The 23,925-nt window shown below is 45.6% G+C and overlaps 1 protein-coding gene, 1 long non-coding RNA gene and 2 pseudogenes across 8 annotated transcripts; 2 read left to right on the forward strand and 2 right to left on the reverse strand.

Moving 5' to 3' along the window:
- Window positions 1-4,405: 4,405 nt before the first annotated feature.
- LOC125528113 (uncharacterized) lies at window positions 4,406-7,466 on the reverse strand. Of its 3 annotated transcripts, XM_087529144.1 has the most exons (3): window positions 7,331-7,466; window positions 5,228-5,944; window positions 4,406-5,143 (listed from the first exon to the last, which is right to left on the reverse strand). In XM_087529144.1, the coding sequence occupies exons 2-3, from the start codon at window positions 5,937-5,939 to the stop codon at window positions 4,845-4,847; spliced, it is 1,011 nt and encodes a 336-aa protein (XP_087385270.1). In that variant the 5' UTR covers window positions 5,940-5,944; window positions 7,331-7,466; the 3' UTR covers window positions 4,406-4,844. The 3 variants fall into 3 exon arrangements, with proteins under 3 accessions (XP_087385270.1, XP_048548583.2, XP_048548584.2); XM_048692626.2 differs by having other exon boundaries at window positions 4,406-5,944; XM_048692627.2 differs by having other exon boundaries at window positions 4,406-5,944; window positions 7,303-7,430.
- A 6,531-nt stretch (window positions 7,467-13,997) lies between these two features.
- On the reverse strand, window positions 13,998-16,178 carry LOC125528114 (uncharacterized; annotated as a pseudogene). Its single transcript, XR_015609090.1, has 2 exons — window positions 16,011-16,178; window positions 13,998-15,311 (listed from the first exon to the last, which is right to left on the reverse strand). The product of XR_015609090.1 is annotated as an uncharacterized LOC125528114 (transcript).
- An 864-nt stretch (window positions 16,179-17,042) lies between these two features.
- LOC147966898 (receptor-like protein EIX1) lies at window positions 17,043-17,819 on the forward strand (annotated as a pseudogene).
- A 3,024-nt stretch (window positions 17,820-20,843) lies between these two features.
- On the forward strand, window positions 20,844-23,548 carry LOC125528115 (uncharacterized). Of its 4 annotated transcripts, none has more exons than XR_015607867.1 (5): window positions 20,844-21,285; window positions 21,782-21,894; window positions 21,988-22,095; window positions 22,191-22,801; window positions 22,912-23,548. It is a non-coding gene; the product is annotated as an uncharacterized LOC125528115 (long non-coding RNA). The 4 variants fall into 4 exon arrangements; XR_015607865.1 differs by having other exon boundaries at window positions 20,844-21,422; window positions 22,912-23,547; XR_015607866.1 differs by having other exon boundaries at window positions 20,844-21,894; window positions 22,191-22,447; window positions 22,533-22,801; window positions 22,912-23,546.
- The last annotated feature ends 377 nt before the right edge of the window (window positions 23,549-23,925 follow it).

Consider the following 23,925-nt stretch of genomic DNA (forward strand, 5'->3'; position numbering starts at 1 on the left):
CAGAGAGAAGAAATCATCGCATTTTACGATACGGAGCCGCCGCCAAGCCCTAAAACCTCTCGGGAGGGCTGATCGGGAGTCCGTTCGGGGCTCCGGAGAGGGGAATCCGCCGCCATTGTCATCACCAACCATCCTCCATCACCAATTTCGTGATGCTCACCGCCGTGCGTGAGTAATTCCATCATAGGCTTGCTGGACGGTGATGGGTTGGATGAGATCTATCATGTAACCGAGTTAGTTTTGTTAGGGTTTGATCCCTAGTGTCCACTATGTTCTGAGATTGATGTTGCTATGACTTTGCTATGCTTAATGCTTGTCACTAGGACCCGAGTGCCATGATTTCAGATCTGAACCTATTATGTTTTCATCAATATATGAGTGTTCTTGATCCTATCTTCCATGTCTATAGTCACATATTATGTGTTATGATCCGTTAACCCCGAAGTGACAATAATCGGGATACTTACCGGTGATGACCGTAGTTTGAGGAGTTCATGTATTCACTATGTGTTAATGCTTTGTTCCGGTTCTCTATTAAAAGGATGCCTTAATATCCCTTAGTTTCTGTAAGGATCCCGCTGCCACGGGAGGGTAGGACAAAAGATGTCATGCAAGTTCTTTTTGTTGGGGATCGTTGCAGAAATTAAAAAATTCTACGCATCACCAAGATCAATCTATGGAGTAACTAGCAACGAGAGGGGAGTGCATCTTCATACCCTTGAAGATCGCGAGTCGGAAGCGTTGCTAGAATGCGGTTGGAGGAGTCGTACACGTAGCGATTCAGATCGCGGACGAATCCGATCTAAGCACCGAACAACGGTGCCTCCGCGTTCAACACACGTGCAGCCCGGTGACATCTCCCGCGCCTTGATCCAGCAAGGAGGAGGGAGAGGTTGAGGAAGAAGGCTCCAACAGCAGCACGACGGCGTGATGGTGATGGAGTGGCAGTTCTCCGGCAGGGCTTCGCCAAGCTCGCGCGGAGGAGGAGAGGTGTTGGGGAGGGGAGGGGCTGCGCCTTGGATGTGGTGCTGCAGCCCTCCCCTCGCCCCTCTATTTATAGGGACAAGGGGGAAGGGGGTCGGCCCCTCTAGATGAGATCTAGAGGGGGGCGGCGGCCAAGGGGGAGGGGGCTTGCCCCCCAAGCAAGGGTGGCGCCCCCCTTTAGGGTTCCACCCAAACCCTAGGCGCATGGGCCCTTGGGTGGGATGGTGCCCAGCCCACTAGGGGCTGGTTCCCTTCCACCTACAGCCCATAAGGCCCTCCGGGGCAGGTGGACCCCCGGAACCCCTTCGGTGGTCCCGGTACAATACCGGCATACCCTCGAATATTTCCGGTGACCGTATGATGACTTCCCATATATAAATCTTCACCTCCGGACTATTCCGGAACTCCTCGTGACATCCAAGATCTCATCCGGGACTCCGAACAACATTCAGTAATCACATACAAATCTTCCTAATAACCCTAGCGTCATCGAACCTTAAGTGTGTAGACCCTACGGGTTCGGAAACCATGCAGACATGACCGAGACAACTCTCCGGCCAATAACCAACAACGGGATCTGGATACCCATGTTGGCTCCCACATGTTCCACGATGATCTCATCGGATGAACCACGATGTCGAGGATTCAAGCAATCACGTATACAATTCCCTTTGTCAATCGGTATTTTACTTGCCCGAGATTCGATCGTCGGTATCCCAATACCTCGTTCAATCTCGTTGCCGGCAAGTCACTTTACTCGTTGCGTAACACATCATCCCATGACCAACCCTTAGTCACATTGAGCTCATTACGATGATGTCTTACCGAGTGGGCCCAGAGATACCTCTCCTTCATACGAAGTGACAAATCTCACTCTCGATTCGTGCCAACCCAACAGACACTTTCAAAGATACCCGTAGTGCACCTTTATAGTCACCCAGTTACGTTGTGACGTTTGGCACACCCAAAGTATTCCTACAGTATCCGGGAGTTGCACAATCTCATGGTCTAAGGAAAAGATACTTGACATTAGAAAAGCTCTAGCAGACGAACTACACGATCTTGTGCTATGCTTAGGATTGGGTCTTGTCCATCACATCTTTCCCTTAATGATGTGATCCCGTTATCAATGACATCCAATGTCCATAGTCAGGAAACCATGACCATCTGTTGATCACCAAGCTAGTCAACTAGAGGCTCACTAGGGACATGTTGTGGTCTATGTATTCACACATGTATCACGATTTCCGGATAATACAGTTATAGCATGAACAATAGACAATTATCATGAACAAGGAAATATAATAATAACCATTTTATTATTGCCTCTAGGGCATATTTCCAACAGTCTCCCACTTGCACTAGAGTCAATAATCTAGTTACATTGTGATAAATCGAACACCCATAGAGTTCTGGTGTTGATCATGTTTTGCTTGAGGAAGAGGTTTAGTTAACGGATCTGCGACATTCAGGTCCGTATGCACTTTACAAATATCTATGTCTCCATTTTGAACATTTTCCCGAATGGAGTTGAAGCGACGCTTGATATGCCTGGTCTTCCTGTGAAACCTGGGCTCCTTGGCAAGGGCAATAGCTCCAGTGTTTTCACAGAAGAGAGTCATCGGACCCGACGCATTGGGAATAACTCCTAGGTCGGTAATGAACTCCTTCATCCAGATTGCTTCTTGTGTTGCCTCCGAGGCTGCCATGTACTCTGCTTCACATGTAGATCCCGCCACGACGCTTTGCTTGCAACTACACCAGTTGACTGCCCCACCATTCAAAATATACACGTATCCGGTTTGAGACTTGGAGTCATCCAGATCTGTGTCGAAGCTAGCATCGACGTAACCCTTTACGACGAGCTCTTCGTCATCTCCATAAACGAGAAACATATCCTTAGTCCTTTTCAGGTACTTCAGGATATTCTTGACCGCTGTCCAGTGTTCCATGCCGGGATTACTTTGGTACCTTCCTACCAAACTCACGTCAAGGTTTACATCAGGTCTGGTACACAGCATGGCATACATAATAGACCCTATGGCCGAGGCATAGGGGACGACACTCATCTTTTCTCTATCTTCTGCCGTGGTCGGGCATTGAGCCGTACTCAATCTCATACATTGCAATACAGGCAAGAACCCCTTCTTGGACTGATCCATATTGAACTTCTTCAATATCTTGTCAAGGTACGTACTTTGTGAAAGACCAATGAGGCGTCTCGATCTATCTCTATAGATCTTGATGCCTAATATATAAGCAGCTTCTCCAAGGTCCTTCATTGAAAAACACTTGTTCAAGTAGGCCTTTATGCTTTCCAAGAATTCTATATTATTTCCCATCAATAGTATGTCATTCACATATAATATGAGAAATGCTACAGAGCTCCCACTCACTTTCTTGTAAACACATGCTTCTCCATAAGTCTGCGTAAACCCAAACGCTTTGATCATCTCATCAAATCGAATGTTCCAACTCCGAGAGGCTTGCACCAGCCCATAGATTGAGCGTTGGAGCTTGCACACCTTGTCAGCATTCTTAGGATCGACAAAACCTTCCGGCTGCATCAGATACAATTCTTCCTTAGGAAACCATTAAGGAATGTTGTTTTGACGTCCATTTGCCATATCTCATAATCATAGAATGCGGCAATTGCTAACATGATTCAGATGGACTTCAGCTTCGCTACGGGTGAGAAAGTCTCATCGTAGTCAACCCCTTGAACTTGTCGATAACCCTTAGCGACAAGCCGAGCCTTATAGATGGTCACATTACCATCCGCGTCTGTCTTCTTCTTAAAGATCCATTTGTTTTCTATGGCTCGCCGATCATCGGGCAAGTCAGTCAAAGTCCATACTTCGTTTTCATACATGGATCCTATCTCGGATTTCATGGCTTCCAGCCATTTGTCGGAATCTGGGCCCGCCATCGCTTCTTCATAGTTCGAAGGTTCACCATTGTCTAACAACATGATTTCCAGGACAGGGTTGCCGTACCACTCTGGTGTGGAACATGTCCTTGTGGACCTAGAAGTTCAGTAGCAACTTGATCTGAAGTTTCATGATCATCATCATTAACTTCCTCTCTAGTCGGTGCAGGCACCTCAGGAACATTTTCTTGAGCTGCGCCACTCTCCGGTTCAAGAGGCAATACTTCATCTTTTTAGCTCCATGTGAGCTTGTACTGATTCGCGGACATTTTGGTACTTTTGCTTGATAATGTGGATGCATGTATCAGTCTGATGTAGAGGCCAGGGATGACCCTCCTTTTCAAAAACAAAGTCGGCGCGCCTTCGAATCTGGATGCAATTTTTATTATTTCGTGTGTTCGTTGTATTACCATGATTGGAGATGAATAGATTAGAAGTTTCCCGCAAAATAATAATAATTTGCCATAAGTTTAGTATCGGAAAAAGTTAGCATGAAAAGATCAAGACGTGCCTAACTTAGCTTGTAAACAATACAATGGAGTGGTTGGCAATCGGCCAGCATTGTTTATGTGCAACTCCCCTTTTAATCTGTTTTGCTGATTGAGCACTGAGAGCCACGATCTCAGTGGATCGTTTATTTGCCAAAGTGAAGGTTCGGAAGGTCCCAACCCCGTGAATTACAATAATCAGGTAGTACAATGATAGGTTTGCTCTTGACGTCTTCTTGGTGAGCATAAAATAGGCCAAAGAATATGAGTGACATGCAACTAAGTATTGTAATGACGTAGTACAATAATCAGGTAGAACATACTATGTTTCTTCTCTCCGAGAGATGGCGGGACATGCGAGCAGATCCAGTGTTCCTCCAAAAAAAAGTCCATGTTGCCTTCAAGTGAGACGGAACTGTTATTTTCAACAAATATACTCTCTGTCATGGCACCCCACCTTGCAGATTATTATCAGACAGATCTAGATGGGTGAGCTGCTTTAAGTCACCAAGCTCTATTGGGATGAAGCCCCAAAAGTTGTTTCGCTGAAGGATTAGGTATTCTAACAGTGCAAGATTACCAAAAGAACCTGGAACTTGACCAATGAAATTGTTGGACGACAAGTTTAACAGTCTTAGCTCTGAAATATTGCCTAGTGAAGCAGGGAGATGACCTTCAAAATTGTTGTTGTCCAAACAGAGATGTTTAAGACTCAGGAGGGTGTCACCAAAGTTCGACGGCACTGTTTTCCCAAGCATATTGGAATATAAGTATAAATATTGGAGAGAAGACTGATTGTATTTGTACAAGGTTTCTGGAATTCCACCTGATAGCATATTTCCAGCAAGGTCTAAATTAACAAGAGATGGGAAAATTCCCATCTCATCAGGAATGGTCCCCGTGAGCTTATTTTCAGTAAGCACGATGTCTTCAAGCTGACTGTTATTTTTTAGGCTTGGTGGGATTGCTCCGGTGAGATTATTTGAGGAAAGCCATATTTTCCTTAGATTGGATAGGCGACCTATACCAAGGGGAATTTCACCCATTAGTAAGTTGGCAGATAGGTCTAGGATCCGTAGCTTGGAGCAGTTTGTGAGAGTATCTGGAATCGTCCCTTGCAATGAATTGTGTCCCAAGTCAAGGTATTCCAGTCTGTGGAGACGGTTGAGAGGAGGTAACTCGCCGGTGAAGCCATTTTGGGACAGGTCCAGTGTCCTAAGGAATGTTAGGTTGCCAAGGGAGGGGGATATCCGGCCCAACAACCCTCGTTCGCTGAGGTACAGTTTAGTGACTCGCCCCGAGCTGCAGTGGACGTCCTCCCAACTGCAAAGAGGGACGCTCGCGTGCCAAGATCTCAAGGCTTGTCTTGAGTTGTTGGTGATGGCCCGCTTGAAATCTAGCAGCGAGATCATATCCGTGCTGTTATCATGGACCGTCGTCATTGACGAGCAAAGGATGCTCCCGACTCCGCAAGAAATGAGCAGCAACGGCAGTAGCATAAGCATGGTGGCGAGCCTTGCTGCTTGACTAATGGCCATGTCACCTGCAAAGTTTGAATGAAGAATAAAACATTGTGCGTACTATGTTTACTGCAAGTTTGGTCATTGCGTGCATCAATTGATACACAAGCCTGCAGCTTGCATACCTTGTTTTCAAAGAGAAAAAAAAAACTTATGAGTAGGTCATGAACAATACTAATAGGTTTTGTGAGCTTTGCTCTCATGAACAACACTAAGGCCCCGCTTGGATGGTTGTTTCGCAGCCCAAACAACCTGTAAATTATACCCCTGTAGAAAGAAAGCGGGTGGGCTTCGTATAGGTGATTGGATGGTCGTTTTGGGGCTGTAAAACTTACACTGGTTTTTCGTTTTACACCCGTAACAGGCCGGTATATGATACAGACCTGAACTGGTCGTTTTTATCCCCCCATCCCTCGCTCCGCACGACCTAGGAAAGACGAGGCCGAGGGCTGCGCTGCGCCACCGCAGACACAAGGAATGGGGAGGCGCCGGCTCGGTGTCTGCGAGGGGGCGAAGCGATGGCGACATGGTGAGGCTCCGGCTCCGAGGACGTGGTGAGGCTCCGGATCCCGCGACCACGACAGGGGTTAGGCGCCGGGACGGGGGCTAGGCACCAGCGGTGGTGAGCTGACCGCGATGGCGACATCGACTCGCTCCTACTTCTCCTACTCCTCGCCGGCGGTCGTAGTGCGGCCAAGTTTGTCACCCCCACCGACGTGGACATCGACTCGCTCCTACTTCTCCTACTCCTCGCCGGCGGTCGTAGTGCGGCCAAGTTTGTCACCCCCACCGACGTGGACTCGCTCCTCCTCCTCACATACTTGTGACATGGTATTACATTACAACCCCCCCCCCCCCCCCCACACACACACACACACACACAAAGCAAATACAACTCGGTCGCATGTATTGAATTGGAAACGGTAAGTTACAGGTGTAGGGAAAATCCAACGATCCAAGCGGGTCTCTTTTGGTTCATAGAATAGGATTATCGTAGGAATAGGAATCTTGTAGGAAATGAGATGACATGTATCTCAAATCCTATGAGTAGAAATAAAAAACAAGATGTCATTTGGTTAATACCAAAGGAATTTTTTCATTGAGTCTAGGCTCATTTTTATTTTCCTATGAAATATGGAGGATAGGAACCAATCCTATGTAGGAATAGGAATCCATTCCTATGAACCAAAGGGCTTTAAAGGAAAAAATCCTATAAGAATCCTATCCTCTAGAATTCCTATGAAATTCCAAAGGAGGCCTTAGGTTTCATGATCCGATGAGGGAAAATACTAGTAGTAGAACCCACGTGAAATTTTTTAGTTTTGCCTTTTGCGAGATTTTTGTTTTTGACAGTAAAGAAGATGGAAGAAGCAGTACTAACTGAGTGAGTAATCCGGAGGAGGAGGCACCTTTGCTTTGCCCAAGAGAGAGTAGCTAGGGCACCTTTGCTCGGCCGAATCGCACGGAACGACAGCCTCTCTTGCATGGTTTTGCCGCCGCCGGCCGGGCTCTGAGGTCTGCCAGCCGTGAAGCCTGTGAGTTGAGTTGGAGGTTGGAACGCTGGATGCATGCTGGACGCTCAACTTGCTTTGCTTGCAGGTGTTTTAAAGAAAGAAACCACGCTCACAGTTACGTACACACCTGCAAGAATATTCTCACGCACGGCACCTTATCAAAAGTCAAAAGGAGAATAGACCTCGCTCGCCACTTTTTTTTTACGACTGAAAAAGGGGCTTTATTAATTATGGAATAGTTGTACAATCGCTTGCCAGATAGCTCACAAGAGCAGCTGGAGGCACCTGCAGCCACAACTCGGTGATGTGCTCCACTCTCGACATACAGGCAAGGTGATCTGCAGCTCTATTCTGCAAACGACCAACACGACGTACCACAAGTCCACAAGCTCCCTTTCTCTCATTATCTCCTGAATCTCCATTACAAGGTGACCTACTATAGTTTCAAACTCAAACAGTGAAATGTGTGACTTCATGCTCAAGCTAAACTTCTAAGAGTTAATAGGATTGTCATCTTACTATTGTCAGGAAAACAACATGTACAGACTTGAAAACGAGGGAGAATAGAATCCGAAAGTTAAGCGTGCTCAGGTTGGGGTAGTGGGAGGATGGATGACCATCCGGGAAGTTAGATGATTTAGTCCCAGTTCCTCCATATGATCATCAAGATTTTTGCCCAGTCCTCCTCCTCAAGGGTAACTAGCAGATCAAAGAGCCATTCATGGCCTGTGTTTATAATCACCTCCTTTGCTGGGATATTCCAGACTTCCCCCATAGCATCCCAAACAGCGCTGGAGGTAGGGCACGCCACAACAGCATGAAAGTTGTCTTCTATTCCTCGACAGCACCTGGGACATTCATCCGGCACTCCCAAATGTTTAAACTTCATCACTTGTCGTGTGGGTAACCCATCCTTCAATAATCTCGCTCGCCACTTGGCTCAGTCCTCAACTGGAATCGGACAGAGATGCTTTCCTTTGGCCCTTACTGCTTGTTAGAGTATATAGACATATATTTGCATATGGTAGATTATGATTTATAATCATCTTCTGCCTTATCTTTAGAAAAGACTTATTGTGCTCCAAGCCTTGTACTCTGTATAAAACGCCTGAAGGCTCAATACAACACACATCATATTCTACCAATCTCTCTCTATTCCCTTCTAACATCGTATCAGACTAACCGGTCCAAACCCTAGCCACCTTCCAATGCTTCTGCCCCGCGTGCTGCCCCCGGGGCGGTCGGCCTCCATGACTGCCGCCAGGGACTGCGCCGCCCGTACCTAGGGTTCTTCTGCCGGTCATATTGACCAGTGCCCAAGAGAGTTTTTTCTCGATTCTTTGATCCGGTTTTTTCTATCTCTCGCCGGTTACTTTGATCGGCGTTTCCTTTTTGGTTTTCCGATCTAAGATCTTTCTTTGCTTATTCATAATTCATTCAAATTATGGCACCTCAGATGGCATACACTGTGCGTCTCGCATGGCATATAGGCATATACTGTGTGCATATGTATCGCCGCATGGAGCACATATTGCTTAATAGAGACAGCGATCGGCTTGCAATATTAACTCTACGCCCACTTGCAGCCCGCAACAATATTATGTTAGAACTCCACTTGCAGCCGGCCACTAGAGAACATTTTTACATATCTACTAGCAGATTTTCTGGTATTTTGATTCCAATCAGATTAGGTGGAAAGATCAAGTGGAAGTTTCTAAATGCTTTTCTGGAGTAGATCAAACATTATTGTCCCAACTCTCAAGAAAAATAATAAAAGTGTTATTGTCCAGGCCATCCCCATCGCACCGCGTCAGATGGGCTTAATCTTGTCACCATTTGCAACATGTTTATTACTATACAATGCAATGACGCATCTTGCTGACAATACGTATATCATATAGAAGTACCACACTAGAGTCAACAAGGTCGCTTGACTAATAAGCTGAAGCTGTGATATATAATCGGCATTTGGCAAGCTAGCCAGCATTGTAAAACAACGCCTTAGGTGTTAGACAAAGGAGTCCAGCTTTTACAAAAAATCATAATATCAAGATGATAGTAATTACATTCAGCCTCTGCAATGACACAATATTAAAAATTAGTTGAGATATTGAGGATGCACATAGTTAAGAAGATAAAACAGAAAGGGTAAAAAACTAAAAGAGTCACGCAACTAACGACACACAACTAAACAACTACACCACCACCAATGTCCTGGACAATAGACGAACCACATGCAAGGTTCTCCGAAGGCAACGCCTTCAGAAAAGGAACACCGCCCAAGCACCGCTATAGCATGATCCCGGTGTTGAATGCCGGATCTTGGGGTTTTACCCTAAAGAGCACGTCTGAGAAATCTATGCCTTCCAACAAAGGTGCAGAGCGTAAACTCCATCATTGACGGGTGCAACCAATGAATGTCAGACGCAGGAGTCCAGCTAATTGAAAGAATATCTTGCATCGTGCATCCATAGATGAGGACTATGTCAAGTCTTACTCTTGTGTCGAAGCTGACAATAATGGTAACAACATACATAGAAAGAAGGAAGACTCCACGTTGCTCAATTTTTTAGAGAGAGTTTCATCCCCGAATTCATTTACCAAAATTTAGTGTTCGTTACAGGCCCTAGCTAAGGCCAACTAACAAAAAGGAAAAGAATAGAGACGTCCCATGACCAAGAAGCCTCTCTCTAACTGGACGAAACACCAAAGCCTGCTGGTGTCCACCCACGCAGTGTTCAGGGATATGATCCGAGCTGGAGTATAGCGTGCAAGGTGGACGGGAATTAAGAAGAGATTTTTTTTATTCAAAATGGTGGAAAATTTCCACAACCTATAGATCAGATAATGACGAAAGAGCAAGTGGAAGTTTCTTTGCGAGTGCTACTATACTCCGAGGACGTACTTGATCACTATATTTATAAGCAAAGTCTTCCTTTCGAACAGACAATATTGTCCCAACGCTAAAGAAAAATAGAAAAAAAAAGTGTAGCTGTCCAGGCCATCCCCATCTTACCGGGTAACACGAGCTTATCATTTGCAACATGTCTACAACACAATAAAATGACGTACACATCTCGCCAACAGCCGATAACATATAAGATTGCTACACTGGAGAGAACAAGGTCGCTTTTCTAAGCTATGATATATAACCGGCAATTGCTATCTATCATTGCCAAACAAGAAGCACCTAGCTGTTAGATACAGGAACCCCTCAAAAAAAAAAGCTGTTAGATACAGGAGACCAGCTAATTCAAGGAAGGAACCCCCTGCTTTGGCTGCCATAGGTGTAGACTTTGCCAAGTCTAACTCTTGCTTACGATGCAAACGAGTAATTATAAACATGGAAAAAAGATGCCAGACTTTGTTGTGTCTTTTGTAAAGCAAGTTTTCTCTCCGATTTCTTTTACCAGAAACCAACGTTCATTACAGACCCCACTGGTACAGCTAATACGAATTGAAAAAGGAGCAAAGACGGGACGTCCCTTCAGGGAGGAGCCTATGTCTAAGGCTAGTCATAATGAAGAGTAAATTAGACTAGTGGCATGCACAATAGACTTGATTAGGACCTCTTTGCTGCTCCCTGGTAGCATCTTCTCCATCCATCCTTGTACATGCTTTCATATCCGTTCTTTGATATACGAGGAAGTTCCATTTTTCTCACGTCCAACATCCAATGGTAAACCGAGATATCTTTCATTCAATGACTCATTTGTTATCTCCAGTACACCTTTCGCTGTTGCTCTAACCAAGTCTGGGCACCCTTTGCCAAAAAAATGGATGACTTTTGGGTATTGAGCTTTTGTCCCGAGGCTTGACTGTCCAAGTCATTATAAATTTTTCCTCCGCTTGTTGGATTGCTCTGACTGTCCAAGTCACTATAAATTTTTTCCATAAGTTCATTATCAGAAAACGTCAGCATGACAAAACCAAGACGTGGCCTAGCTTAGCTTGTAAACAATACAATGGGAGTGGTTGGCAATCGGCCAGCATAGTCTATTTGAAACTGCCCTTTTAACACGTTTTGCTGATTGTTGAGCACTGAGAGCCACGGTCTCGCCGGATCATTTATTCCCAAAGTGGAGGTTTGGAAGGTCCCAACCCCGTGAATTACACACAGCACCCCCAAAAAAGAATGATAAGTTTGCTCCTTGTTGGAGTTGTGTCGAATATAGTGTACAAGGTAGGTTACAATTGGACTAGGAGTTGTATTGTGTTTACATAGGATGTGGAGTCGTATCCTAATAGGACACTTGTATCCTAGGCCTCTCATATATAGTGGGGGTAAACACACGATGTAACATATGCCAACATAATAGCACCGGAACGCGGGGAAGCCGGCGGCATGTGCCGGTATCCAGGGCGACCGGGTGCGGTATTGTAGCGGTATCACGGGGAGGAGCGCCCATAGTCATGCCCAGGGAATGTAGCCATATCGGTGAACCTCGTTAACAAATCTCGGTGTCGTGCTCGTGTGATTGCTTGGTCCTCGGACGATTGACAGTATGCGTCGGATTTATTCTAACAAATGATATCATGAGCTAGATTGTTCAGAGGTCTTGATTTGTTGATTGAAAGGAGGACGAAGAGAACATCGACGGAAATCTGTGAAAGCGATCGTAATACGGGACAATATCGTCGGCGAGTTGCGAGTTAGAGGCAGAGTTGGTCATGTTGTAATCTTCAAGAAGCAATCGTATCGTGGCAGCAGCAGCGTACATCGGTCCTCTGCGTCGGCGGGCGACATGTACGTGGGTGGTCTTCACAGATCGATATGAGTCGTGCAGCAGTGGGACATGTACAGAGGCAGCAGCTGGGGCACCCGGCTGGATTTTGGGCTATGGCCCATGCGGGGCAGCAGACCAAGCGCAGGTCGGTTCAGCGGAAAGGCGGAGGCGCGTGTACGAGGCAGCCGGAGGACAAGTGTTGGTGTTCTCGGACATGCAGACTTGCACGTGTGAGATTTGTTTGGTGAAAAAAAAATTACGGCACAAGGGCTTAGTCAGATCGTGATGCTGTCATGGAAAAAGAAAAGAAAAGGAGAGGCCAGCTACACACGTGTGATGAATCAGGTGTTTGAGCTAGTTAGCTTTGTTGATCTGATTTGGTGTTCACACGGGAAGGCTATGTGGACTTCACTTTGTTTTTCTTTGTTGATACACATTTGTGTTTGGATGGAGATGGTCACGGTGACGACTTGAGGAGTCTGGAATGTGTCTGCAGTCGAACAAGTTTGGCTGGGTTGGACTAGATGGTCTGACGGATCAACGCAGGTTGGTTGGTACAGAAGACGGCGGTGGGATCGGGGACGACGACATAGGAGCGTGATGCTGATGGTGACCGACTTCTGGGCGTGGAAACACGTGGTGCACATGCCCGAGGTTTGTGTGGCTTCGACAAGACTATGGCGCGGGATTGATTCAAGGTGGTGTATACACGGAGCTTGAAGTCGATGAGGCGCAAGGGTGGACTGAGCATCTACCATGGAGTCATGTTGAAGGTGGAGCTGGAGTCTGGAGGACTTCACTCGATGCTGATTGAGGGGCTATGGTGTAAGGATCCGGAGAATCGAAGTCTATTCGGCGGGAAAAAGCGAGTGACATGCAGTTCGGACTAGAGCCCAGTGGTCTGATGGAAGCGTGAAACTCGTCATCGGTCGGTGATGATCGGTGGTACTCTGCAGTGGGGGTTGAGTGGTGTGGTTTCGCGACCCTTGAGACTCGACCGGGACAGCGGAGGCTCGACGCAGACGGGCCAGGGCTCTGGTGGTCATACATGTGGTGAGACAACTGCGAATTTGACTCGGGATGACTAAAAGCAAGGGTGAAATTCCTTCAAGTTTCAGACAGGCGGTCAAGAAAGGAGCGGTGATGTTGAGTTCAGGTAACTCTTATGTGTGACACCCAATATGTGAGTTGTTCACTTTCACGCAGGTCAATGATTAGTGTGTGATGGCGTTGAACGAAGCTCTGGAAGTTGGGAGCATACACTAGAGTAAAGAGGAACTTAATTTTGCTCGAGTGTTGACAGTGGTCAAGAAAAGAAGGAACTACAAGTTGCAGATGGAGTCATATGGAGTCTTTGGAGTAGCAGCGGTACTCATGGGATAAGCTCAAGTCCAATGTACATGGAAGTTTGACGCATGGACAAATCCAGAGTGGTGGAGAATATTCGTCAAGGTGGAGTTTGTTGGAGTTGTGTCGAATATAGTATACAAGGTAGGTTACAGTTGGACTAGGAGTTGTATTGTGTTTACATAGGATGTGGAGTCGTATCCTAATAGGACACTTGTATTCTAGGCCTCTCATATATAGTGGGGGTAAACACACGATGTCACCTATGCCAACATAATAGCACCGGAACGCAGGGGAAGCCGGCGGCATGTGCCGGTGTCCAGGGCGACCGGGTGCGGTATGTAGCGGTATCACGGGGAGGAGCGCCCATAGTCATGCCCCGGGGATGTAGCCATATCGGTGAACCTCATTAACAAATCTCGGTGCCGTGCTCGTATGATTGCTTGGTCCTCGGATGATCAACGGTATACTTCGGATTTATTCTAACACTCCTGACATCTTGGTGAGCATAAAATAGGCCAAACAATATGAATGACAGACCAAGTATTGTAATGAGTAGTCCAATAATCAGGTAGCTAGTACATACTGTGTTTCTTCTCTCCAAGAGATGGCGGGACATGGGGCCAGATCCAGTGTTCCTCCAAAAAAATGTCCATGTTGCCTCCAAGTGAGACGGAACTGTTATTTTCAACAAACACTCCGTGTCATGGCACACCACCTTGTAGATTATTATCAGACAGATCCAGATGGGTGAGCTGCTTTAAGCCGCCAAGCTCTATTGGGAGGAAGCCCCAAAAATTGTTTCGTTGAATGATTAGGTATTCTAACAGTACAAGATTACCAAAAGAACCTGGAACTTGACCAATGAAATTGTTGGAAGAAAAGTTTAACAGTCTTAGCCCTGAAATATTGCCTAGTGAAGCAGGGAGATGACCTTCAAAATTGTTATTGTCCAAACAGAGATGTTTAAGATTCAGGAGGGTGTCACCAAAGTTCAATGGCAGTGTTTTCCCAAGCATATTGGAATATAAGTATAAAAATTGGAGAGAAGACTGATTGTATTTGTACAGGGTTTCTGGGATTCCACCCGATAGCATATTTCCACCAAGGCCTAAATAAACAAGAAATGGGAAAACTCCCGTCTCATCAGGAATAGTTCCCGTGAGCTTATTATCAGTAAGCACGATTTCTTCAAGCTGACTGCTGTTTTTTAGGCTTGGTGGGATTGTTCCGGTGAGATTATTTGAGGAAAGCCATACTTTCCTTAGATTGGATAGGCGACCTATACCAAGGGGAATTTTCACCCATTAGTAAGTTGGCAGATAGGTCTAGGATCCATAGCTTGGAGCAGTTTGTGAGAGTATCTGGAATGGTCCCTCGTAGTGAGTTGTTTCCCAAGTCAATGTATTCCAATCTGTGGAGACGGTTCAGAGGTGGTAACTCGCCGGTGAACCCATTTTTGGACAGGTCCAGTGCCCTAAGAAATGTTAGATTCCCGAGTGAGGGGGATATCGGGCCCAACAACCCTCGTTCGCTGAGGTACAACTTAGTGACTCGCCCCGAGCTGCAGTGGACGCCCTCCCAACTGCAAAGAGGGACACTGGCTTGCCAAGATCTTAAGGCTTGTCTTGAATCGTTAGTGATGTCCCGCTTGAAATCTAGCAGCGAGATCATGTTCGTGATGTTACCATGGACAGTCATCGAGAAGCAGCGAATGCTGCCGACTCCACAAGAAATCAGCAGCAGCGACAGCAACATAAAGATTGGGGCGAGCCTTGTCGATTGACTAAGGGCCCTATCACCTGCAAAGAGTGAATAAAGAATAAAACATTGTGCATACTATGTTTACTGCAAGATTGGTCATTGTGTGCATCAATCGATACACAAGCTTGTATCTTGTTTTCAAAGAGGAAAAAAACTTATGAGTAGGTCCAGTGGCGGAGCTAGGGGGACTGGCAGGATCCATCGCTCCCCCCATGACCCAGGAAGTGCAGTATAATGCCCCTATTTTCCTCCAGATTTTAAGAAATTTTATGAAGATTACCATCATTTGGCCCCTCTCATCAATATTATCACTCATTTGGCCCCCCTAATCGATTTTTCCTAGCTCCGCGCTGTGTAGCTCATGAACAATACTAGTAGGTTTTGTGAGCTTGCTCTCATGAACAATACTAATAGGTTTCATGGTCCGATGAGGGAAAATATTAAAAGTAGAATCCATGTGAAAAATATTAGTTTTGCCTTTTGCGAGATTTTTATGTTTGGCAACAAACAAGATGGAAGAAGCAATATTTTTTTTCAAAAAAGGCGGATTTTATTGGTTCAAAATTGAAGCATCAAGAGGATACATAACACACTGAGCACACACCCGGCCTCTGCGTAACTAAGATGCACATAGCCAACCGAACACACACACAAAAACACACACGGAAGAAGCAGTACTTGAATGAGTAATCAGGAGGAGGAGGCACCTTTGCCCAAGAGAGAGGTAGCTAGGGTACCTTTGCTCGGCCGGATCGCACGGAACGGCAGCCTCTCCTGCATGGTTTTGTCGCTGCCGGCCGGGCTATGAGGTGTGTCAGCCGTGAAGCCTGTGAGTTGAGTTGGAAGTTGGAATGCTGAATGCTCGACGCTCAGCTTGCTTTGCTTGCACGGGTTTAAAAGAAAGAGTGTTGCTATGCACACGATGATGCCCGGACCATGTGTGAACGACAGCGTATATCGGTCCGTCCATGCATATCACTAAAGTGTAGCTGTCGTGCAGGCTATGTCGTTCACACAGCAGTTTCGTAAAAGAAAACCATGCTCACACCGAAAATTCATTTCTGCATCCGAGCTCATCTGCACCCGCACCGACGAAAAAAATCAAAACAAATACTATAAAAATTCAAAAAATACCAAATAAACTTTGTGTTGTAGAAAATTTGATGCGTGAGGCCCGCTCCAAATTTCATGTCATTTGGACATATGAGCAGCTCTCAGCAAAAAAGACAAATTGGGGGTCTGTAAAAATGTTTACTGTTTATGTACTTTTTTGGCCCAATTTGTCTTTTTGCTGAGAGCTGCTCATATGTCCAAATGACTTAAAATTTGGAGCGGGCCTCACGCATCAAATTTTCTACCACACAAATTTTATTTGGAATTTTTTGAATTTGTTTTGAATTGTTTGCGATTTTTTTTAACCGGGTGCAGACGAGCCTGGGCACCAAAACGCCTTTCTCTGCTCACACCTGCAAAAATATTCTCACGCACGGCACCTTATCAAAAGTCAAAAGGAGAATAGACCACGCCACTTGGCTTAGTGCTGACTTTATCACGCACTCACGGCACTTTATCACGCGCGGCAGCATGTAGAAAAAGAATATATTTATTTCTTTATTTTATGATCAACAAACTTGAGGAGTGGTGACTTGGTAATGCGAGCATGACTTATCATCAAACAAAACTTTTAAGAAGGCACTCCAACTTGTCTGCCGTGCTGTCTGACTCATGGCAAATTCTAGCCACTACAGCTAATTGAGTATAGGAAAAGTATGCACGGCAAGACCAATACTCCTATCCTATGTTGTTGTTGTGGTGGAATTGGAATACAAAGAAGCTGCTCTGTCCATTCTCAATTCCATCTGCCATTTCCCGACCAATATGACAGAGGAACTGCACTGCTCCTTTGCCTATTGATCTTCCAAGCAGGGTCCACTTCCCATGGCCAAGCGAGTGTATCAGGAGCCTGCATCAGCAGCGACCGATATGCGCTTCTGTCCTCAAGGCAAGCCTCCTAGACCGTGCTGACCGTCTCTCGTCATGACCGGGTGAGGATTGTTGCCAATGGAAGGGAGTCCAATGCAGCAACAGAAGAGGCCATCTCATCAAGCTCAGCCTCCGCAACATCGACATGGACGAATACAACTACCCGAATATGCGCAGATCATTGAGCTTGTCAGCAGGCGAGATGAGCTCTACTTTGGCTACTTTACAACAACTGAGGTATCTTGATCTGAGCGGGAATTACTTCAACTGCACAAGCATCCCTGTGTTCTTGGCTTCCCTCAATAACCTTAGGTATCTCAACCTCTCGTTCGTGGGATTCAGTGGGACAATACCTTCCCAACTTGGCAATCTCTCAAAATTGCATTATCTTGATGTCAGTTGGAATGATTTCCAAACAATGGATCTTGCATGGTCACCAGGTCTCTCTTTGGTGAGCCATCTTGACATGAGTGGTGCCGATCTTAGTTCCGAGAGGGATTTGTTTCATAGGGTTAACATGCTTCCTTCTCTTAAAGTGCTTATGTTGCCCTATTGTAGTCTAAATAATACCATGTCTACTAGTATACCACGTTCCAATCTCACACATCTAAAAGTCTTTGATATGTCTGAGAACAACTTCAACACTTCACTCAAGCATGCGCGGTTTTGGAATCTCACAGGCATTAAGGAGCTTTACCTCGCACATCTCTAACGCCATGAAAATATGTGAAAGGGTCTTTAACAAGCTGATTTCCGAAATATTGCATTCTCGAAGTCATGACATGGTATGCTGCAACCGCGCTGTTGGAAGTTTGTAGGAACACCACGTCCTTGTGCGGCTGTAATCCTATGAGGTGGTAATCACACTCATCGTCATCGCGGTCGGCGACACTTCCATCCACATCAATGAAGCTGTCCTCATCCGAGTTCCATGAGTACTCAAATCGGCCATCTTCATCTACATGCACATATGCTTCTTCATCTTGTGCATAAACATCATCTGTTGTGTCGCTCAAGTCATGTGCTTCATAGACGCCATCTTCATCATAGTTACTGTCGCCATCAACATCATCAATTGTGTTGCTAAGGTCATCAGTCTCACAGACACCATCTTCATTGTCATCACTTTCACCATTAGCGTCATCACTATCGCCATCAATATCATCAGGTGTGTTGCTGAAGTCATCAGGGTAACAGACACCATCTTCATTGTGATCATAGTCGCTATCAACATGATCAATTGTGCCGCTCTGTCTATCCTCCTCATTGTACAGGAATTCCTCTTTATTACGAGCTTTGAACAAGCTAACTAGAGCTTTTTTTGCTGTCGACTGCCTCCCACTGCACTCTAGGCTCCATGTAAGAGTATTTGTCTATGATGCAAGCATAAGGACCAAGATCAGTCTTGTGCGCTAACATCCGTCGATCCCTCCGCCAATCCATCTTTTGGAGGCGTTGCTTTTGGAGAACCTTCTTTTTAGTTCGGGTGTTGTCTTTGGTGGTGGTTAGAGTGTTGCTACTGCGGATGATAGATCACCATGGCAGGGTATTTTTTCTTTTTTGTTCCTGTTTCTATTTTCTTTTTGGTTGTGTGCATCCTGAATATTTTTAAACATCATGTTGGTGCAGAGGCTAGGTGTAATTGATATCTACTTGATATTAATATATTTCCCTTTAGCGAATCAATCTGTGGTTGAGTTGGTTAGGTGGACAGTGGTATCCCCAACCCACCAGGGTTTAAATCCTGGTGCTCGCATTATTCCTGGATTTATTTCAGGATTTCCGGCGATACGCTTTCAGTGGTGCTCACAGGGGTAGGATGTGCGTGTGTGCGTTCATAGGGGTGAGTGTATGCGCGTGTATATGAGCGCCTGTGTCTGTACTGATGCTCAAAAAATATATATATTTCCCTTTAAAAGAAGGTAGGTAGTACGCGAGGCAAATCAAGGCTAAGTCTGCATGCGTCGCTCGTCGCTCGGTCTCTCTCGTGTTTTTTTTTTTCTGATCTGCTTTTTTCTCATTTAATAAGAAAGAGATAAACGAACCTAAAAATAGATAAACGCACGCGCGGCCAACCCTTGGACTTTTTTGTTTAGGGGTCCGAGCAAAATCATAAACGCACGGCGCTTGCTTTTTATTTAACACAGTACAAACGCAAGCGTTCATATATACGCTCATACACTCAGTTCTATGAACGCACACACGTATTCCCTATCCCTATGAGCATTTTCGAGAGACTGAGCCGGCATATCATCTTGAGACTTTATAAAGTCACCGTAGGCGCCTCGTCGGCGGCGGGAACGTCTCCTCGTACTGAAAGCGCATCACCGAAAATCCCGAAATAATGCAAGCATCAGGACTTGAACCCCGGTGGGCTGGGGATACCATTGTCCCTTTAACTATAGGTTGGTTTGCGGCGCTTGTTTTTGTTTTTGGACGCCCATAATTGGGACGTTCGTTGGGGAGGGTGGCATTTGCAAACACTTGGCTGACAGTTTTAGTTGCGAGGGAGAGGGGAGAGATGGCAGTTTCTTGAGGCCACATGGCAGTTTCTCTCTGAGAAGGCAATTTTCATATAAAAATTGTTGTCGTTTGATCTCGTTTTATAACTAAAACTGCCAGCAAAGATGGTTCACTTGCTATCTCCCCTACAGCAAACGTTTGCTAGCTACCATTACCGTTTATTTATTTTTCACCGATCTGCCTTTCTTTCGTTTTCTCATCTCATTTATTATTAAGAAATAAAGAAAAGAGATAAATGCATGGAGCGGCGAGATTCAACCTTCAAAGTGACGCCAAGTGTTTCATCTTTCATTCTTTTTTAAGAAAAGGAAGATATACCCCCAGCTTCTGCATCTGTACAATGCATGTAGACATTTTATTAATTCATATTTCATTCATGGACCACATCGTCTCTTTTCTCTCACTCTCAAACAGATTCCCCCACCGGCGCTCACTTGCTCCATTCCAGACCAACCTCACCGCGAGGGGAGGGGGGCAGAGTATAAGAGGGACCTGGACGAGCAGGTCTTCCATGGACGCGACAAGAAGCAAAGCAGAAGAAGAAAACCACATAACGGACATGCCTAAAGCAAGTCTATTTCACCCATCTCTTTCCATTTAGAAAGGAAAGCATCGCCCTCTACCAACACCATCGTTTAAGGCCTAAGTCCTAAGTTGCACGTGCGCCCCGCACATGGATGAATGAGTATTCTTTGTATACTCCCTCCGTCCATGAATAAGTGTACATCTAGCTTTTGTCCTAAGTCAAATATTAAATTTTTTGATCAATTTTATAGAAAAGAGTAGTAGTATATATGATATCAAATTGATATATTATGAAAGTACATTTCAAAACGAATCTATCGATACTAATTTAGTGTCATAAATGCTGCTATGTTTCCCTATAAAGTTGATGAAAGTTTTAAAACTTTGACTTAGATAAAGTTAAACACAATAAGAGTCGCGTAAGGAGCGACTCCTCATGCTATCCACCTGTCCTGATTTTACTGTGTCGAACAAAAAAAAACGAAGATGGGTAAAAAAGCCCAGGGAGTCGGTGCCTTCCCTTCCTCACGAAGCAAACCAACCCTTTCTTCTTTCTCGCCAACATCACGCAACCTCCCCTTTCTTCCCTCCCTAGGTTGCCGCCGCCACTTCCCCATCAGCGATCCCGGCTCCTCCGGCGCCCGGCACCAGAGTCCACCGCCTCCACCACCGGCTCCTCGCTGTAGTGCCAACAGCGGCCCGAACACCAGCTCCTCCACCCCTCCCTTTCTTCCCTGAGTACGGCAGCGGAAGGAGGGTCGCAACGCCGCCGACGAGCACGGTGAGACCACCTTCGTCGGATCTCTCGATTTGCCAGACCCAGGTCGACGCCGCGGCCGCTGTCCATGGTGAGGAAGAGGAGTGGCCGCATCTGGAAATGAGGAGGGGAGCAGCCGCGCCTGGAGGTGGTCGTCCCAGCGCTCGCATCCTCGTCGTCGACCTTACCCACCCGAACGACCAACCACACAGGACTAATCCATGGTTTGTTTCACATCACCCTCTTTCTTTTTTTATACTCTGATCTTCAGAAATCATGTCAAGATATGTCCTTGATCGCTGGAAAAGAGACAGATTTTGAATGGTTTGATCTATCTGCATAAGCAAAATCTGCTGCACAGGTGAGTATTGGAATGCTCGTTCAAGGTATTTAATTTCTGCATTATATTTCTTACAAGCGATTGAGAGTCTGGTTCTTGCTGGATTACCAGGGACATCTAATGTGAAAAGATTTAGTTTGTATTGTAATTGAGACCCATGTGACTCGGAGACGGGTCAGGGGCAACCTCTAATTTGATTGTTTATTAGTACAAACGAAGTTCTCTACTTGCTGGCTAGCAGTCAATTTGATCTATGATCTTGAAAAACTAAGAGCCACATGTTGTGTAGAGTGATGTAGCCATATACAAGTACTATTATTATTTTTACTGCTTTCTATATATGCTTTTGCAAATTTACTGATCTGAATTTGCAATTGTAGGTACAATCCGTGTGTTCAGGTCAGAAGGATAGATCAGCTTAAAAGGCTCGGACATCTTCAATTGAGTGATTTAATGCTCAATCTAGTTATATTTGATGCATTCTAACCGCAAAGTAATTCAAATATATTCTTTTCCAGGTTGAGTTCATTTCTGATGGGTGGGACTTACATGTCATTGTTGGCTGATTATTGTGTTATTTCATCAGAAATCTGCACCATGCTTTATTGGGTACTTCTGCTAATGTTGTGGAGGCGGCTTGTTATTCAGAACATAGTGATGTCAAAGTCAAATGTATCGGTATGACAATTGAGACGTAAGGGCCATTCAACATCTGTCCATGCTTCTTTGATACATTTGAAATTCCCTGTGATTTTCCCATGAAACATCTAACTGGTCTTTTTATTCTAGGAGACCTGATTATTGCCTCGGGCCTCATCTGTGGCAAATGCTATCTTATGGGTGTACCTGCTTACAAATTGGTGTTCAGAGTACATACGAGGATGTTGCACGTGGCACAAACAGAGGCAGCGGCTACCGCCACGCGCCGATGCAGGCCCGGAGCACCACTCAGGATGCCCAGGGTCGTTGTCGACTGGGAGTAGTAGAAGGCTGTGCGAGGCGACGCAGAGCAGATCAACGACAGTTGTGCGGGGTTTGGTGTACAGGTGCTGACGGCAGGAAGCGAGTTCATATCGTCTTTTGCTGCTGCGTCGTCGCTCTCCACTGAAGCTCTGTGTGGTTGTTTGTCAGAGTCCCTGAGTGTGCGTGGGGGTGTTCGTGGCTACGGCTCGATCCACGAGTCGCCGGATTCCGCCAGCGTGATGCACCTGCTGTAGAAGCTGACGTTGAAGGACACGGCGCACCAGGAAGTGGAGGTGGGCAACGTCGGCGCCTCCGCTTCCAGGTAGCAGATGGTGTAGAGCTATGACACGGTCAAGGCGTACATACCGCAGGCCATCGAGGTGCTCCTCGATAGCATCCGCAACTCGCTCTTCCTCCAGGACGAAGTCGACCGGCAGGTGTGGAATTTCATCGATGCATTACACAGTCCCTCACACACACACACACAAATTATGATTGAGTGTCTTGTTTGTTGTGCGCTGATTGTGGTCATTGATTAAATTTGTAGCTTGTCAGCTGGCCCTTACTCGAGAAGAGGTTCAGGAGGTGCAGAAGATCCCTGAGAAGTTTCTTCAGGAAGTGCTTAACCTTGTTGGATACGAGGGGATGATCGTGAACGTGCTGATAGCTCCTGAGGAGGCTCTTGGGATCATCAATGCTGATATATTATTCAGAAGTTCTATCATGTACTGCTTCTGACATTTGAACTCTGCATTCCTCATTAACATGGCTTGCTGCTTGGCTGCTTGCAGTTAGATAGTTTTTGGTAGAATGTCCATTTACATAGAGTGAACACATCTCAAAAGCATTACATGATATCAGCATGCTGGTCACCGTGGAGCATCCTTGCACAGTTTGGTCATTTTCTTTCTATACTTTCGGTTCTCCGTGGATGTAGTTGCGACAGATTCTAGATATTGACAATTTGACATTCTAATATTCTATTGGTCAACGCTAAAATGCAGAAGTAATTCTATTTATAACCACATAATATAGTAGCATTGGTTTGTATGCGGCTGATCAAGTGCCAGCACTACAGGAAAATCCCGTTTTCCCGTGTGTTAGCCTATAAACCGTGAGCTATTTATCGGGTACTCGGTTTATGTTCCCTCTAAACCGAGTGTGGGATAAATAACACCCGGCAAACAAAAAGCACTCGGCTTATAATGTCTTGTAAGCCGAGTGCCTCGAAAAGCCATCGGCTTCCATAATGCACACGGTATTTATACAAAAAAGCACTTGGCTTATAACGCATACTCGGCAAACATATTTGCCACGTGTCTACAATGAAGGTCGTTGACGGCGTCGTCACGGAGCAGCCTATAAACCGTGCGCCCCATCATGGCTCTCGGCTTATACGCCTTATAAGCCGATCGAGTGCTTTCGTCAGACACACGGCTTACATGTAATATAAGCCGAGTGCTTCCTGAATACACTTGGCTTATCCTTTGCAAAAAATTTGCAAGAACATAAGTTTTAAAATGATTTTGGTTGCATATATATATTTACCATTTAAATATTA

This window comes from Triticum urartu, chromosome 6A (genome assembly GCF_056163025.1).
Source record: "Triticum urartu cultivar PI428250 chromosome 6A, HENAU_Tu73, whole genome shotgun sequence".
NCBI lineage: Eukaryota > Viridiplantae > Streptophyta > Magnoliopsida > Poales > Poaceae > Triticum > Triticum urartu.